The following is an 18,391-nucleotide window of genomic DNA, read 5'->3' on the forward strand; positions in this document are numbered from 1 at the left end:
GCACACACTTGTAATCCCAGTATTTGGGAAGCTGAGACAGAAACCTTGCACTGTTTGAGACCAGCCTCAGCTACTTAGACCTTCAGAGACTTAGTGAGACCTTGTTTCAGATTGCAGAGTAAAATAAGGGTGGGGTATAACTTAAAGGCAGAACACCCCTGGGACACCAAGGTGGCCACCAGCCAATGATTCCAAACCTCCTCGGGTCTCTGGGGAGAGGGAGTTGGGGACACTCAGAGAAGGGAGGGTTGAGCTTGGGGCTGGCCTCACACCAAGACGCTGAGCCGATGCCACAGACGTCTGTGAGTTGAACGTCTGATCCAGGCAGGGTATCCCTAAGGAACAGCAGAAGCAAAGCCCAAAGGCTTTCGGGGCCACATGGGGGGACAGCCTTATTGAGATGGAATCACTGTGGCACACAGCCCGATTTTATTCCTTCTTTTTTTTTTTTTTTTTTTTTTTTTTTGGTGGTACTGGGGTTCCTGGAAGCCCTTCTACCTCCGGGCTACACTCCCAGACCTATTTTATATTTTTGAAACAGGGTCTCTTACGCCAGCGCGGCTGGCTTCGAACCTGCGCGATCCTCCTGTCTCTGCCTCCCAAGCGCGGGGATTACAAGCCTGCGCCACCACGCCCGGCTTTTTATTTATTCCTTATTTTGAAACAAAGTCTCACTAAGCTGCGGAGGGCCTCACTAAGTAGCTGAGGCTGGCCTTCTGTCTCAGCCTCCCACGTAGCGGGATTACAAGCGTGTACCACCACGCCCGGCGGGTTTACTATTCTTGATATTTCGTATGAACGAAGTCGTGTGACGTGGTCTTTGGCTCTTTCCCTAGGCATGAGGTTTTCCAGGTCTCTCTGTGCTGTAGCATGTATGACAGCCTCATTTCCTCTGATGGCTGTATAATATTCCATTGTACGGATAGACCACACGTTTATCCATTTATCAGCTGATGAGCCTCTGGGCTGTTTGCGCTTTTAGGCCATAGGTAAGAGCGCTGTTATGGACATCTGGCTTCACGTCTTTGTGCGGGTGTGTGTTTTCTGTGCTCTGGGTATGTACCTAGGGGTGGGATTGCTGGTGGTGTGGTACGATGACACAGGCGACAGACATCTGACGCGTTGTTAATCGTCTGATTAAGAGCCGCCTTGGGGGATTAGTGAGATTCCAGCTCTTGTGAGCTCCTGTGGTCCGCCAGTGCACAGAGATGTCTAAGGGGAAAAGGAAGAGGACATTTCAGTGTGCCGCGTCACCGCGTCACTGGAAAGCCTTTGTGAAGTCACAGCCTCGGGGCTCAGCAGCCCAGGGAAGGGCTCAGGCCTCTGCGTTTGTTCAGGCTCCCCGAATGTCCTTCCCTGGATCGGGAGCGCCAGGAGGGCGGGCGCCCGGACACCTGGCACACAGAAGGCACCCAAATGCTCTCGGAATGAACAAATAGAATCTTTTTTATATAGGGAAGGGGACAGATATTTAAAGATCCCATGAGCTATTAGCCTGAGCAAGTTCCATTTTGGTTCAAGCTCTGCATAGTTAGGGAAGGCTGGGATTCTAAGCTCTGGCCCTGTTTGTACCATATAAAGAGCCCCCAAGTTGGGGAGGAGAGTGGGAGGTGATGACGGAGACTGGGAAGAGACCAAAAGCAGAATCGTGGCCATATGTGGCCTTTCGGGCAGGCTTGAGATCCCGAGAGTCCGGAGCCCCTTGTCTCGGAGCCCCGGGGTCCAGCCTCGGGAGGGGGCTCAGCAGTGTGTGGGGGCAGTGCTGCAGGCCGCCCTCCCCACCCTAGGGGCTCGGAAAGGTCTCCAGCCTGCCTGGAGCACAGGGTCCCTGCCCGCCAAATCCTGCTCAGAGCGAGCAGCCATCAAGAAGACGGTGAAGCTGAGCCTTCAGGGAGTCCCAAGAGGCCGTTCACCTCTGTGCGTGGCACCCAGAAACTGCCAGGGCATCCCTGGCAAAGACACAAGCTCTGCCTTCCCAGACCTCTGTGTCCAGGTCCAAGTCCATCAGGCCCAGGCTCCCGGGAGGACTCCCCGGGGCAGTCACATGGGTCAGGGAGCGATCCTCCGGTCTCAGCCTCCCGAATGCTGGAATTACAAGTGTGCGCCACCACCCCCGGCTTATTTTTTTATTTTAAAACAGTTTCAAGCCGGGCGTGGTGGCGCACACTTGTAATCCCCATGCTTGGGAGGCTGAGACAGGAGGATCGCACAGGTTCGAAGTCAGCCTCAGCTACTAAGTGAGGTTCTCAGCAACTTAGTAAGACCCTGTTTTCAAATAAAGTACAAAATAGGTCTGGGAGTATACCCTGGGGGTAGAAAAGCCCCTGGGTTCCACCCCAGTACCACACACACAAAAAAAAAAAAAAAAAAAAAAACAGGGTCTCACTAAGTTGTTGAACCTGGGCACAAATCAGTAATCCTCCTGTCTCAGCCTCCCGAGTGCTGGGATTACAGATGTGTGCCACTCAACCTGACCTGTGCTTGGCGTCTTACGCTCGACAGCAGTGAATCCTGGGAGAAGCAGTGAAGCCAGCTCCCGAGCAGGGAGACCAGGACTGGAACGACATTTCATTCTTCTGTATCCAAAAGGCAGGGCCTCCTGGGATAGATTCTTTTCTGAGTCCTGTCGGGAGCAAAGGTGGACAGCAGGCAGGTGTGGGGCGTCCCTGCAGGGCTCAGTTGGAGCTCCAGCCACTCCCCTCAGTTTTTCAGTGGTGGCCCGAGAAGGCCAGACTCCTGCCTCTTGTTCAGCGGATTAGCAGCAGAGCCTGAGCTAGACCCTGGTGACCTGCCCCTTCCTGTGCTCGTGCGCAGCCCCTCCTGGCAGTGAAAGGGGCAAACCCAAAAGCAGCTTTGTCCAGGGCTCACCCTGCAGGGCAGGAGAGAGATCTGTGTGTGAGGAAGGGGCGCGTTCATCCATTCCAGAAATCCTTACGGACCGGTGCGATAAGTACTGCTCCAAGGCCGGGCGTCCCTGTGCCTTGGTCACTGTAACCTGGGTCTCTGTCCTTGGCCATCTGTGTCATTTGTCACCAGACTCTCCCTGTGCCCAGCCCTGGTGGATGTCCCCTCCCCGGGTGAGCCAGGGAGGCTCTGCCTGAGCCAGCCTCTCCTGTCCCAGCTCGGCCCCAGCAGCCAGTGCCTGCCTCCGGGGACCACCAGGGCAGGCGTCTGTGCATCCTGCGTCATTAATAATGAACCTCCAGTGGCTGCGCCTCGCACCCGCCACCTCCTTGTGGACTCTGCGGGAGCTTCAGCAGCCCCGTGTGCAGAGCCAGGGAAGCCCCGAGGAGCAGCTGCTCCCTGAGACCCCCTGAGCCGCCCGCTACCGCCCCAGCAAGGCAGCCTCTGTGGCCAGCTCAGCCCCAGGCCACCACTCCAGAGCTCCGGGAGCGGGAGCCGCAGGCTGACGCGGGGTTGACTCCCTCCCGCTGTCGGGGGAAGGCGATTGCTCGCGCTCAGCTCATCGGCCAGAGTCCCTGGCAGCCCAGCCCTGCCGCGCACGTCTGGAGGCGGCTGGGGACTTGAGCCAGAGACCGTGAGGACCAGGAAAACCGGCCAGGACTGGGAGATGTGAGAGGACAGCAGACATGGCCCCCCCTGCTGCCATCTCAGACCCCCCTCGGAAGAGGTCTTTCTAGCACCGTCTGGAAATCCGATGCCCTCCGCAGACGCCGTTTCCTCCGTCCTCAATACCTTCAGAAGCCCTCGCCCCTGAAGACGCCTCGCTACTCCCGTGCCATCTGGGGTAAAGTCTTGTCCCCGGCAGGAGGGCTCCTGAGGGACAGATGAGTCCTGAGCCGGGCAGGACGGGCCAGGCGGCCAGGAGCTGAGCCGGCCTCAGCATGCAGGTGTCTTTCGTGTGCTCCGAGCACAACCTCAAGGCCCGGGGCCCCGAGGAGCGGCTGGGCCGGTCGGCGGCCGGCAGCCCCAGCCCTGGCACCCACGGCCGCTTCCGCGCCGTGGCCATGGTGGCCCGGAGCCTGGGACAGCTGTCGGTGCAGAGCGTCCCGAGCACCAGCGACACCAGCGTGAAGCAGCCGGGCATGAAATATAGGTACGAGGTGTGGATGGCTGTGTGGGGTGGGGGCTGGCCCTCCCCTGGCACCTCCTCCTCTGTCTCGGTTTGTGCTGAGGCTCGGGGGTGCTTGGCACTTGGTGGATGTGGAGAAGAGTGAAGCTCCAGCAGCCCCAAGTTTCTTCTGCCTTTGTTTCCTTGTGGGGGGGGGGATTTTCAATCATCAAGCACCTGTGGCCAATTCCATGGCCCCTACGCCTCCTGGCTTCCTCTCACAGGATGTTTGGTCAGGGAGTGCAGGGCAGCTGAGCTGAACTCCCAGCTTCCCCATGAGGATCAGCCCAGGCTGTCCCGTCTCCCTCCTTCTGGGCTCAGCCCCCCGCTAGGCCCCCAGTGCTGTCTTGGCTCGCACGTGGATAGGTCTGTATGTGGACCGGACTTCCCTCCCTCCCTCAGTCCCCCTCGCCCAGCCCAGGGGCTTTGGCCCCAGGATGGAAAGAGAGGGTTTCAATCTTGTAGGAAGGGCCCCTGGGGGCGGGGTGGGGGCACACTGCTGGGGTCTGGCTCTCCTGACTCCCTGGGTGAGACTCTGCATGCAGGGCCCTTAGTGCCTGGAGCAGGTACCCCCGGGGCAAGGCCTCCACCCGTGCTCTGGTTCCCAGGCCTCCTGGAGATATTTTCCAAGACAGGAGCCAGGGTCAGTCGTCTTCTTAGGGACCTGAAACAGTCATGGTATAAGGGTTCCCGTCGTAGGGAAGGATAGGCAGGCTCACAGCCGGCACTATGCCAACCTGGAGAGCTCCTCCAGTACTCTTGGGTGGACCCCACATAAGGGAAGCCAGTCGCCCGAGCCCACCACACACTCGGGGTGAGTCCTGTCTGAGCTTGTACCCCACCCTCCCTGGTCTTGAGGAGTGTGGGGTTCTTTACTGAACCCCTCAGCAAAGGACTTCCGTTCTCATACTCTGAGCTTAGGACAACCCAGAATGGAATTCTCTACTGTAGAAACGCTGGGGTTTATATCTTTTTATATACGTGGGGATCGAGACGGGAGCAGTGGCGCACACTTGTCACCCCAGAACTCCAAAGGCTAAGACAGGAGGATTGCAAGTTGGAGCCCAGCCTGTGATCACTTCGTGATACCTGTTTTATTTATTTGTGTGTGTGTGTAGTACTGCGGGGGGTGGAACCCAGGTGCTTTCTACCTCCAGGCTACACTCCACCCCTATTTTATAATTGATTTGGAAACAGGGTCTCATAAGTTGCTAAGAGCCTCACTAAGTACCTGAGGCTGGCTTCAAACCTATTCAATCCTCCTGTCAGCCTCCCAAGCACTGGGATTACAAGTGTGCACCACCATGCCTGACTTGAGACCTTGTTTTAAAATTTAAAAGTGAAATAGGACTGGTAACATCGCTCAAAGGTGGAATACCCCTGGGTTCAATCCCCAGTGTCAGGAAAACAATATGAGGAAGGAGAGAGAGAGAGAGAGAGAGAGAGAGAGAGAGAGAGAGAGACTTTTTTTTTTTTTTTGGTGGTACTGGGGTTCCTGGAAGCCCTTCTACCTCCGAGCTACACTCTCAGACCTATTTTTATATTTTTATTTGGAAACAGGGTCTCTTAAGCCAGCAAGGCTGGCTTCGAACCTGCACGATCCTCCTGTCTCCCCCTCCCAAGCATGGGGATTACAAGCGTGCATCACCACGCCCCGCTACCTGATGGGACTTTTAAGCTGATCTGGGGACCAGCAAACAAGTTCATACAAGTGACATTATTTTGCACATAGAAAGCTCTCTGTTAGCATGACTCCCACCTACTGTCATTGAGGAGTGGATCTCCAATGGCCCAAGTGCTCCAGGTGACCCGTGTACATGTGTGTACATGCGTGTACAAGCACATGTGTGTCCACAGAAGTGAGGCTCCATACACGGGTGTGCATGCCAGAGGCAGGGACAGCAGGACAGGGCAGTGCAGGGTTTGCAATCTGAGGGCCCGGGTTCCGATCTACTGTTTCCTGGCTGCGGGCCCCGGGTCTTCAGCGGAGGGCCACGCAGCCTCACACGTGGCCCGGCCCAGTGCGCTTTTCTCAGTGCTGTCGCTGGAGGGAAGTAGGATGATGTGGCTTCTCAGCGGCTGTAATGGGCCCGGGAGCCCCGGCCATGGCCCCATCCGCCCTTGCTGAGCCCCCTTCTACCCAGTCTCAGCGTTCACTGCCTCGTGAGTTGCCCCACAGTGACTGTCCCCGGCCACAGCCAAGGAGCAGGGGGGCTGCAGGGCCTGAGGCCAGGCTCAATCCCAGTGCCCCACCAGCTCCCTGGAAGCTGCCCCCCACGGCCACTCCAGGCACCCGCTCAGTGTGGCAGCACAGCCCACAGGTGTTCTTGGTGACCGGCACCAGGTGCCGCACTCATGCCCAAGAGCCCAAGAGGTGCTCAGTTGAAGTTGACGGAGGCCAAGGCCAGAGTCAGGGGAGGGGCCATTCTGCCCTGGGGGTCTCGCCCAGACCCTAGTCTTCCCACCCCCAAATTTCACCAACAACAGCACTCCCTGGCACCCCACGACTGCCAGCTCCAGTTGGAAATTAAAGGTCCACTTCTGTCCTAAGGGAGCCTGGAATCTGGGTGCAGATTCCAGAAGCAGATCATACCTCTGGGTGCGGCACATTATGCCTGACAGGCGAGCGAGCTGCTAATGGGGGGTGGGGGAGGACCTGTCTCCCTTACTCCTCAATCCAGCTCATCCGGGCACCTTGCCTGCCTCTCACCTGATCAGACTTCATCCTCCAGGCAGATGCTAAGACAGAAGGCCCTGAGCGCCTTGCAAAGGGAAGTCTGCAAGTGCCGCGGAGTCTGCGGAGTCACGGGGCTCGGGGCTGGGAGGCAATCCGTGGCCCCGTGATTCTCTCCTCTGGCCGGAGTTCCGTCTCTCAGCCCTCATTAGCTGTTCTTCCAGATCTTGGGAGAGACAGGAGGCAAATTAATGAAGACCAGCAGTATTAGGGTTCAGAGATTTTGACCAACAATTTTCTCATCACATCAAGTTGTAACTGGGGGAAAACAACCTGCAGAGATGGTTTTCCTGTCTCCGGGTGCGCGTGGGCATGGCGACAGCCCCTGTCCAGGCTCGAGTGTGCCAGGCGTCCCCCGCCCCACGGAGCAGCTGTGGATGTAAAGCCGCAGCCCGGGGGGACCTTGACCCTTCTCATTCCTCCTCTGGAGGCCGGGCCACGGATGGCAGAACTAATACCATCATCTGAACAGGGAACAAGTTGATCCGGGTAATTGTGACATGGTGTGGTGTCCTACTTTTGTTAAATTGTTCCTGTGGGCAGTGGGTGGAGAGTCGGCTCAACAGACAAACTCTCTGGTCCCCACCCCGGCATGGGGGGAAACTCAGAGTCCTTTCTGGGAATCGGGGGGCCTTCAGGCCTGACAAACCAAGAACCAGGATAAAACGGACCTGGGGAGCAGGAACGGCTTCAGCCGCACCGCCCCCAACGGCAGGCAATGGGTGACTTTATTCTTCAGTCACACGCACAGGTGGGCTCAGCCTCCTGTCCCGTCTTCACCCATCTTCTGCTCAAGCTGCTCCGGCCTTCTGAACGTGCAGCCTGTTCTGGCATTGAGGACCTGGGTTCGAATCCCAGCCCAAGGCCCACGCCATAAAAAGGGACGTTTGCAAGAGGACTTCTTGCAAACTAAAAAACCTGGCCTCCGGCTGAGTCTCAGCAGGAAATTGCTGCCCATGGTCACCTGTGCAGGAGGGTTTGCAGAGATGGGGCCCAGCCTCCCTTCTGGGTGTCTGGGTTTAGCTAGGCCAGGCCCCGGTGGGGTGCAGAGCCCTCTGAACGCCCCAACGGTGCTCTGGGGGGTATTTGTTTCTGCGCCTATTTCCAAGGAAGAAGTCTGCAGCCTTTACCCATTTCTCAAGGGGGTCTGTGACCCCTAAACAGGAGCCACGAGGCAGCCCTTGTGCATGGTCACTACACCCTTTCGAAGCAGCTTTGTCCTTTCCCAGCACAGACACAGCCAACTGGTGCGGGGAAGTCAGCGCGTTGACGGGTCGGTTGACGGGCACTGCAGAGTGCCCGAGCCGTGTGGCCGAGCCTTCCTTTCTAGCCCTAGACACGCTCTCTGCGTCGGCTCCTGCACAGCTAGACCGTTAGACAAGTTCACCGATTTATAAGGGGGAGATTTTTTTGAGGGGGGTATTGGGACTGAACCCAGGGGCATTCTACCTCTAAGCTAGACCCTCTATTTTTTTATTTTGCAACAGACCCTCACTAAGGGTCTCCTGTCTCAGCCTCCCAAGTTCTGGGATTACAGGCATTCGCCCCCATACTCACTTTCATTTCTGTGTGTGTGTGTGTGTGTGTGTGTGTGTGTGTGTGTGTGTCTGGGGACTGAACCCAGGGGCATTCGACCTCCAAGCTATACCCCCTGCCCCATTTTTTGTTCTTTATTTTGAAACAGGGTCTCACTGAGTTGCAGAGGGCCTCACTAAGTAGCTGAGGCTGTCCGCGAACCACAATCCTCCGGTCTCAACCTCCCGAGTGCTGGGATGACAAGCGTGCACCACCACGCCCGCCTCTCATTTCTCTTTTTAATGCAGTTAAATACTACTAAGCCCATTTGATCTTTTTATTTTATTTATTTATTTGGTACTGATGATTGAACCCAAGGGCACTCACTCTCCCTTTGAACTATTCCCCCAGTCCTTTCCTTTTTTTTTTTTTTGGGGGGGGGGTACTGATGATTGAATCCAGGGGCATTCTATCTTCAAGCTACCTACCCCCAGTCCAATTTTTGTATTTTTATTTTGAAACAGTGTCTCACTAGGTTGATGAGAGTCTCACTGCTTGCTGAGGCTATCCTCGAACCTGCGATCCTCCTGTCTCAGCCCTCAAGTGCTGGGATTATAGCATGCCTCACCATGACCAACTTCCCATTTGACCTTTCTGTTGTCAGTTTTGTACAAGATAAAAGCCATTCTCCTTCCTCCTCCACCAGCACCACCACCCGCCTCGTGTCCTGTGCTGTCTCTTGGGCACCTGCCCCTTGGAGAAATGAGCTGTATGAATTAGTGACCCTCCCCTCATTGCATCCTCTTGGTATCCCCGGGAGAGAGGCAGCCTGTGAGCCGCTGCTGCAGGTGGGAACCGGGGGACATGGAGCAGTCAGGACACACCCAGGCCCTGCCACCAGAAGGGCAGACCCGAGGCTGGAGCCCTGCCCAGCCCGCGCCCAGCACACTCCCAAATTCTCCTTTTGGGGAAAATCCCAGCTCCCGCTGTGGGCGGAATCGGCCAGCAGCTGCACTAGTTTAAATTGGAAGGCAGCTTGAGCCTTTTCCTTCTTTTTGTGTGGGGAATGAAACCCAGAGCCTCGTGCATGCCAGGCCAGGGTAGTACCATTGAGCCACCCCCTCCCCGGCCCTTAATGGAAAAGTTTAGAAAAAAAGCCGGGCTGTTTCGAACTACCTTCAAACTGGGGACATGGGGACCTATTTTCAAACTGTTTATAGGTCTCATACGCACCTACTGCAGCCGCGCGTGATGTGGGTGAAGTCCAGGGCTCTTGTAACCGGTGAAATTAAGGCAGTAGAAGGTCAGAGTGGACCTGAGACAGAGAGGGGTTGGCCAGAGTCGGGCTCAAGCCCCACAGTGCCCTCCCAGGGGGCGAGGCTTATATTTAAGGGGAACAAAATGAGGATGGACACAGACTCCACTAAAGTTAGAAGTAGAGTATCTGAGCCGGGCGTGGTGGCGCATGCTTGTAATCTCAGTTCTTGGGAGGCTGAGGCAGGAGGATCGCAGGTTTGTGGCCAACCTCAGCTACTGAGTGAGGCCCTCCACAACTTAGTGAGACCCTCTTTCAAAATAAAGTACAAAAAAAATAAGGCTGAGGGTGTAATTCAGAGGTAGAATGCCCCTGAGTTCAATCCTCAATACCACAAAAACAAAGAAAAAAAGTGGGGTAGCTGCCTGCCTGTAATCCCAGTACATGGGAGACTGAGACAGGAGGATTACAGGTTCAAGGCCAGCCTTGGCAATTTAATGAGGCCCTCAGCAACTTAGTAAGAGCCTGTTTTGAAATAAAACACAACAATCCCAGCATTAGGGAGTCTGAGACAGGAGGATCATGGTTCGGGGACAGCCTTAGCTACTTGAGCCCTTTGTAACTCAGTGAGACCCTATTTCAAAATACAGAATAAAAAATAGGGCTGGGGATGTAGCTTGGAGGTAGAATGCCCCTGGGTTCCATCCCCAGTACTGCAAAAAAAAAAATTAATAACTAAAATAAAAATAAACAACAGTAACAAAATAATAGGGCTGAGGGTGTATCTTGGAGGTAGAACATCCCTGGGTTCAAGCCCCAGTTCAAAAAAAAAAGGAGAAGCTGGGTGGCCTCTCGGCAGGGCCCCTTAGGGACGCAGGTGGGCTGCGCCTGTGGTGTCAATCCCAGCTCTCTGGTGCCCCGTCGCCTTGGGGCATCCTGGCTGGTCCTGTGCTAATAGCAACAGAATCCACAGGAGAAGCAGAGTCCAGCCCCAGATGGATCAAAGCCACCGGGGGCCGCGGCACCCTCTGTCAGCTTCGCCATCTGTGCAGCTCATGCCCCGTGGCTCCTGTTTACAGGAGCCACGTGGCACCGTGCTGGAGAGCGTGAGCCCAGAGCTGTCCAGCTGGGGGGGACGGGTCTTGATGTGATGTGACCTGAACGGTGTGCGTGTGGGGTGAGGGTGGGGTCGTGATACCCCCGAGCAAGGCGCCTGCCACAGGGAGCTGTCAGGCGACCCCAGGCACAGGACACCTGAGACCACCCATAAAAACGCCACACACATCCCCAGGCAGCCTGCGCCATGACCAACGGGCGCACCTGTCCTTGGCAGAGGCTGCCACCCGCCATCTCCTCCTAAGGATCTTAATGTCAGCCCGAGGCCCGTTCTTGTAGACTCTGGGTACACTCTGTCCCGTGGTGCCTCGGTGGCCAGTGACAGAGCCCCAGCAGCCTGGCCTGGGTAGGACGTGCGCTGCCGGGCTCTGTGGGGCAGGCTGTGGTAGAGACAGAGGCTGGAGCTGGCCCTGCTAGCTCTCTCCCCAAACCACCATCTGTGTGGCCCAGGGAAGGAGGACCAACATCCCTGATCCCTGTCCTCAGAGTGGCCCAAAGTCACAAATGTGGACAACTTCTCAGGAGGGGACCCCAGGTTGCATCCCAGGCCCGAAACACTCACACCCATAAATGAGGCCTGCCCTGGCACTATCGCCATCGGCCCCTGCTATGGCTCCACAGCCCGTCCCCTGGTCCCCAGCACGGCCACAGTGGCATGGCGGAGGAGTCCATGGACCGGGGCTGGCAGTGGCAGGAGCCGGCGCTGGTGGGCAGCCCGCTGGTGGCACCTGCCCTGGTGCTAAGGGACCACCCCATGTTTGTTTTTCAGGAACCTGGGCAAGTCCGGCCTGCGGGTCTCCTGCCTGGGACTCGGTGAGTGTGAGGGACCCCTCACAACAGAGGATGTGTGGGCTGAGGGGAGGCCAGCCGCCCACCCCTTCTGGAGGGGGAGCTACACCCAGAGCCCAGGATTCAGAGGGTTCAGTTGCCGTGGTAACCAGGAGCAGGCAGAAAGAGGGAGGGGGCAGAGGAGAGGGGCCTAAGCGGAAGAGACCAGGAAAGAACCAGGACACACGCACGCACGCGCACACACACACACACACACACACACACACACACACAAGGAAATTGGAAAGGCTCCTGGCCTAGGCACGGGGCTCAGCTTCATAGAAAGGCCTTCACAAAGGGTCCTCCAGCTCCACACTGCAGGACACATCCCCTCCCTCCCTTTCCCACCAGCAAAAGCACCCAACCCTTGGCTGCTCATTCCGCTCCCTACGGTGTCCGGTCCCCTGCTCAAGCCCCTCAGGTTCCAGCCCCAGATGAGCACTCAACGCCCCAGGCCTCCTGGTTCACAGCAGCTGTCCCCACAACCTGGACGCCTGCCCTGGAGGCCGGACGTCCACACACACAGAGGACACATTCACCGCAGGGCAGCGCGGCTGCCTGTGGCCGTCCCCACACAGGGCAGAGCCTGGCACCCTTGCAGGTCTCTAACCCAGGCTTGTGTGTCTCCTTCTAGGAACATGGGTGACCTTCGGAGGCCAGATCACCGACGAGGTAAGACGGGGCTGCCTGGGTCCCAGGTACCCAGCAAGGTCTCCCTCCTCCGCAGGCATGTGGCTAGGTCTTGGAAGCCAGCACGGCGGCCTCTCACTGTTGGTCAAGGATGCCCTGCTCATGGGATGGTGGAAAGGTGAGCCAGACAGAGCAGCCAAGCAAGATGCTGCATCTGGGCTACCGCCTAGCTCCTGGGACTCAGGGTCCCCAAGTGCACGGCGTTCGCTCCCCAGTTAACCCTAAGAATTTAGAGACGGCACGTGTTCCAAGTTACAAAGCCAGATACAGATCTGAGCCGCACATTCAGAGTGCGCCCACCTGCATCTAAAACATCTGCTCACATCTGCCGCAGTCATATGGAATGCAGCTTCCCTGCAAGCAGAGGGAGCTGAGGAGAGGGACCTTCATCAGTACCCTAGCAAACGGGTCTGCTGGGGCTAATCCCGCCACAACTGGGAGACAGGGGTAGCATTAAGAAGGAGCTGTCCATATGCTGCCCGGCATTACAAGGTTCCTCGGGAGAAGAGAGACACATCCCCAGATGAGGGCGCACTTCTGGACATTGGGGATATCTAGAAAGGAGAACGGTGGCACTTACTCAAGAGCTCTGGGCAGCACCTGCACCCGATGCACTTACCACCTTCGCCCTTCTCACTGTGGGAACGGCTGCATTTAAAAATTAGTGAGTTGCAGGCCCGGCGTGGTGGCCCACACTTGTAATCCCAGTACTTGGGATGCTGAGACAGGAGGATCGCACAGGTTCAAAGCCAGCCTCAGCTACTTAATGAGGCTCTCAGCAACTTAGTGAGACCCTGTTTCCAAATAAAATAGAAAATAGGTCTGGGAGTGTAGCCCAAAGGTAGAAAGCCTCTGGGCTCCACCTCCAGCACCACAGGGGGGGGAAAAAAGTAGTGAGTTGGAACCAGGCAGGTGCCACAAGTCTGTAGTCCCTGTACTTGAGAAGCTAAGACAGGAGGATGGCAAAGTGTTAGGCCAGCACATGGTAATTTAGTAAGACCCTATTTCAAAATTAAAATTATATAGCTGGGTGTGGTGGTACATGTCCGTAATCCCAGTACTTGGGAGGCTGAGAGAGGAGGATTGTAGGTTCAAGGCTAGGCTCAGCAACTTAGCAAGACGCTGTTTCAAAATAAAAAATAAATAAAAAGGGCTGGGGGTATAGCTCAGAGGTAGAATGCTTCTGGGTTCAATCCCCAGTACCAAAAAAAAAAAAAAAAAAAAAAGCTGGGAGCCTAGCTTAAGTTCATCCCAGGTTCAATTCCCAGTACCATGAAAAAAGCGAGTTGATTTGAATCCCTGTTCGCAGCCATTGCTCGGCTCTCAGTAGACCTTGGCTCCCATCCTTTGAATACGTAGACTGTGTGCTCCCGTTCCTCCTTCTTTTGCTGACAGTAGCTGGACATGGACCTTTTCTCCCGTGAGCTGAGGTTCTGGACACAGGTGGCCTCAGGGTAAAGTCAGGCGCTGCTAAGGCGAAGGCCCGGCCCAGGCCCACCGGACCGGTTCCCAGAGCTCAGAGTAGAAAGCAGAGCCGTGGGGCTGGGCAGGTTTGCTCAAAATGAGTGAAGCCTGCTTAGGCCTGGAGCCCCTTTCAGTGTGCTTATGCAAACAGGAGATAGAGGAATTCTGTGGGGCGCGTGACTCACCCCAGACAACACCAGCTACGCGGCGTGCGGCGTGCTCGCAGACGGACGAGAATTATCCCGCTAGGTGACTTTCTTACCAACGGATCAGTCACAGTGGAGAGTACTGACAAATGATGGGGAAACTGACGAGTGATCGGCGCCGCTCTGGCCACCTCGTCTCCATCAGGGACACGGTGACATGGATGGAGCCATTGGAGGTCATCCCTAGATGACCAAGTGGGAAGGCAGAGGGTATGACAAGTGACAGTCAGGGCTCTGGACGGTTGCGACAGATGGAAATCGCTGCGTCAGAGAGCAAGAAAAATCTTTATGTCAGATCCTACGGTGAGTGTCACCAGAAGGAAAAAAAGAAAAAGAAAATCAATGCGTCAGGAGTGAGGGACCCCCCGGCTGTGGTCCAGATGAGGAAGGCAGGGTCTTTATTTTCTGGGTCACTATCTGCTAGTCAGAGCCTGCCCCTGGGAGAGAAGCCTCCTGGACTGAGAAGTGTTGTTTGTTTGGGGAGTGTTGTTAGTGTCCTTGCTTGTAAAAAAATTTTGGGTTTTTTTTTTTTTTGGTACTAGGGATGGAACCCAGGGGCATTCTACCTCTGAGCCACACACACCCAGCCCTATTTTTTTATTTTTATTTTGAAACAGGGTCTCACTGAGTTGTGGAGGGCCTCACTAAGTAGCTGAGGCTGACCTTGAACCTGAGATCCTCCTGTCTCAGCCTCCCAAGTACTGGGATTTCAAGCGTGCACCACCACACCCGGCTATAATTTTTTATTAAATACATGAAAACATAAAATTTTACATTTTGGCCATTTTTGAGGGTGCATAGTGCAGTGGCGTTAAGTACATTCACTTTGCTGTGCGGCTATCACCCCTACCCAGGCCCCAAACGTCATTACCCCAGACAGAAACTCTGTGCCTTTAAGCAATTACTCTCCAGCCCCCACTCACCTCTCAGACTACTTCCCGCCTCTGGGAGTTTCTCAGCCAGTTGTGTGTGTGTGTGTGTGTGTGTGTGTGTGTGTGTAAATACAGGTTTGGTGGGTGTTTTTTTTTTTGCAGTACTGGGGATGGAACCCAGGGACATGGAACTTCCAAGTTACACTCCTAGCCCTAATTTTAGTCTTTTTTATTTTATTTTATTTTTCTAGTACTAGGGATGGAATCCAGGGGCATTCTACCTCTGAGCTATACCCCAGCCCTATTTATTATTCTTTATTTTGAAACAGGGTCTCACTGAGTTGCAAAGGGCCTCACTAAGTAGTAGCAGAGGCTGCCCAAGAACCACGATCCTCCTGTCTCAGCCTCCCAAATGCTGGTTTTACAAGCGTGCGCCACCACACCCAGCTTTTTTTTTTTTTTTTTTTTTTTTTTTTTTGGTGGTACTGGGGTTCCTGGAAGCCCTTCTACCTCTGGGCTATACTCCCAGACCTATTTTTTATAATTTATTTGGAAACAGGGTCTCTTAAGCCAGCGCGGCTGGCTTCTAACCTGCGCGATCCTCCTGTCTCCACCTCCCAAGTGCGGGGATTACAAGTGTGCGCCACCACGCCCGGCAGTTCTTTTTTTTATTTTCGAAACAGGGTCTCACTGAGTTGCAAAGGGCCTTGCTCAATAGCTAAGGCTGGCCGTGAACAGCGATCCTCTGGTCTCAGCCTCCCAAATGCGCGCCACCACACCCATATGGCTGTAAATAAGGGTTTTTTTTTTTTTTTTTTTTTTTTTGCGGGTCTGGGGATGGAACCCCGGGGCATTTGACCTCCAAGCTACACCCCCTGCCCTATTTTTTATTTTTTATTTTGAAACCGGGTCTCACTGAGTTGCAGAGGTCTCACTAAGTAGCTGAGGCTGCCTGCGAACCGCGATCCTCCAGTCTCAGCCTCCCGAATGCTGGGATGACAAGCGTGCCCACCACGCCCAGCTTGTAAATAAGGTTTTATTAGCACATGGTCCCACTCACTTGTTTGCCAACTGTCAGGGCTGCTTTCTGGCTTCCAGGGCAAAACTGAGTAGTTTCAACAGAGACCGTCTGGCCCCAAAGCCTGAATCATTTCCTCTCTCCGGCCCTTTGCAGAGAAGGCTTGCTGTCCCTCCTTCTGCGAGGTCACAGCACCTGTCTACCAGTATTTGCAGGGCTGTCACACAGCTGGAAGCTCGGCACCAACACAGCGCAAGCTTTGGCCCGCACCACGGGCAGGAGTAACAACCACGCTCCCATCGCCCATTCTTGGTGACTTATCTCAAGGAGTCAGGAAGGGAGCCTTCCTGTTCTGTGACCTCATTCTGCTCCTCCCATGAGGAGCAAGGGTTCAAGACAGGCAGGGCAGTAAGAATTCACTAAGCATGGGCCGGGCGTGGTGGGCACGCTTGTAATCCTAGCATTTGGGAGGCTGAGACTGGAGGATCGCGGTTCTCGGACAGCCTCAGCTACTGAGTGAGGCCCTTTGCAACTCAGTGAGACCCTGTTTCAAAATAAAGAATAAAAAAAAAAAAAGTAGGACCGGGGGTGTAGCTCGGAGGTAGAATGCCCCTGGGTTCCATCCCCAGGACCGCAAAAAAAAAAAAAGAAAAGAAAAGAAAAGAAAAGAAAAGAAAAGAAAAGAAAAGAAAAGAATCACTAAGCGTGGTGGCCGAGAACTGCATGGTTATTACCTCGCTCACCGCTTTATGGGCTCGGGAGGTGTTAACATTCCCACCTTACAGAAGCCCAGATGTGAGCAGGTGCCAGTCACACCGGGCTCGGCCTCAAAGGTCAGCACCAGCTCTGGGGTGTCCAGTGGTGGGCATGATTCCTTGTCCCGAGTGGGGATGACGGGGAGGTAGCCTATGTGTCGCCCAGGTTCCTTCCAACATCAGTTTCTGGCACTCTGACAGTGGAAAGATGCAAATAGTTAAAAAAAAAAGAAGAAGAAGAAGTTCTGTTAAATAAGCTAGGATCCAGGATCCATAAGAAATCAAGATACACGGTGCCTACAGCAGCGCTGCGGTTCTGTAGGGAAAAGCTTGTATTAATATAGGAAACCTTGGAGAAGAATTACTCCCAGTCACAGCAGTGTAAAAAAAAAAAAAAAAAAAAAAAAAAGCTGGGCGTGGTGGGCACGCTTGTAATCCCAGCACTGGGGAGGCTGAGACAGGAGAATCGCTGTTTGTGGCCAGCCTCAGCTACTTAGTGAAGCCCTTTGCAACTCAGTGAGACCCTGTTTCAAAATAAAGAATAAAAAATAGGGCTGGGGGTGTAGCTCGGAGGTAGAATGCCCCTGGGTTCCATCCCCAGTACCTAAAAAAAAAAAAAAAAAAAAAAAAACAACGCCAGGTGTGGTGGCACATGCCTGTAATCCCAATACTTGGGAGGCTGAGGCAAGACAAGAGGATCACAGGCCCAAGGCCAGACTCCGCCACTTAGAACATCAGCAACTTGGTGAGGCCCTGTTTCAAAATTTTAAAAAAATTATTTTAAAAAAGAACTAGAGAAAAAAGTAGCTTGGAGGTAGAATGCCCCTGGGTTCAATCTATAGTACTAGATATAGTAATAATAATTATTATTATCATTATTATTTTAATATTATTATAGCACTGCCTGAAAAATCCCTTATTTTTCCTCCTCCTCCTCCCCACTCTCCCTCCTCTTCTTCTCCCCTCCTCCCCTCCTCCTCCTCCCCTCCCCCTCCTCCTCTCCTCTCTCCCTTCCTCTCCTCCCCTCCTCCCCCTCTCTCCCTCCCTCCTCTTCCTCCCCCTCCTCCTGGACGATAGTCACCCAGGGGCCCTCAGTCATCTTTACAGTCGTACTGTCTTTCCTTTTGCTCGGGGACAGGTGAAATGAGGGTTGGTGCCCCCGCTTCACCCTAGGATGTGGAGTAGTCACACTCATAGAGACAAAAAGTGGGAGGGAGAGTGCCAGGGGCTGGAGGGGCATCGCGTGGGGCCAGGCCTCGGCTGCACGGGTGTGGAGGCTGTGGAGCTGGCGGGGAAGGTGGAGCGGCGCTGTGCTCGGATTCATGCCACTGAGCCGTCCACGCAAAGGTGGGGAGGACGGCAGATCTTGTCATTGTATTTTGCCACAACTTAAAAAGAATTTTCGTAAATCGTCTTAATTTTTTTAAAAACAAAGGAAGGAATGAAAGGGACCCCTGTGAGCTGATATAAACTGGTTTCCAGGAGGTGCTGTAAGTGAAGAAAGCCAAGCACAGAATTCTCTGTAGCACGGCAAACTTCCTATAAGAAAGATGCAAGACCAGCCGGGCGAGGTCGGCACGCTTGTATTCCCAGGACTTGGGAGGCTGAGACAGGAGGGCCGCAGGTTCAAGACCAGCCTCGGCAACTTAAAGAGACCCTACTTCAAATTTAAGGAATAGGGCTGGAGTTGTAGCTCAGAGGTAGAACGCCCGAGTCCAATTCCTAGTACCACAAAAAAAAAGATGCTAATACAATAAGCAAATATGCATATGTCTGAAATACTTTCTTTTCAATGCTAGAGATGGAGCCCAGGGTATTCTACCACCAAGCTACACCCCAGCTCTATTTTTTATTCTTTTTTTTTTT

At 54.5% G+C, this 18,391-nt stretch overlaps 1 protein-coding gene across 8 annotated transcripts in view; it reads left to right on the forward strand.

Annotated features, from left to right (window-relative positions):
* Positions 1-18,391, forward strand: part of KCNAB2 (potassium voltage-gated channel subfamily A regulatory beta subunit 2) — a gene marked incomplete at both ends in the record, with an annotated part of 56,295 nt that overhangs the window by 17,726 nt on the left and 20,178 nt on the right. For 5 of the 8 annotated variants that reach the window (XM_080690558.1, XM_080690559.1, XM_080690560.1 and 2 more), the window contains 2 exons: positions 11,462-11,505; positions 12,155-12,192. In XM_080690558.1, the coding sequence (XP_080546684.1) occupies positions 11,462-11,505; positions 12,155-12,192 (82 nt within the window). Of the gene's footprint in view, positions 1-3,845; positions 4,058-11,461; positions 11,506-12,154; positions 12,193-18,391 lie in introns of those variants that run through there. The other 3 variants (XM_080690555.1, XM_080690557.1, XM_080690561.1) reach the window with 2 other exon arrangements.

Source organism: Muscardinus avellanarius (genome assembly GCF_963383645.1).
Source record: "Muscardinus avellanarius genome assembly, chromosome: 3".
Lineage (NCBI taxonomy): Eukaryota > Metazoa > Chordata > Mammalia > Rodentia > Gliridae > Muscardinus > Muscardinus avellanarius.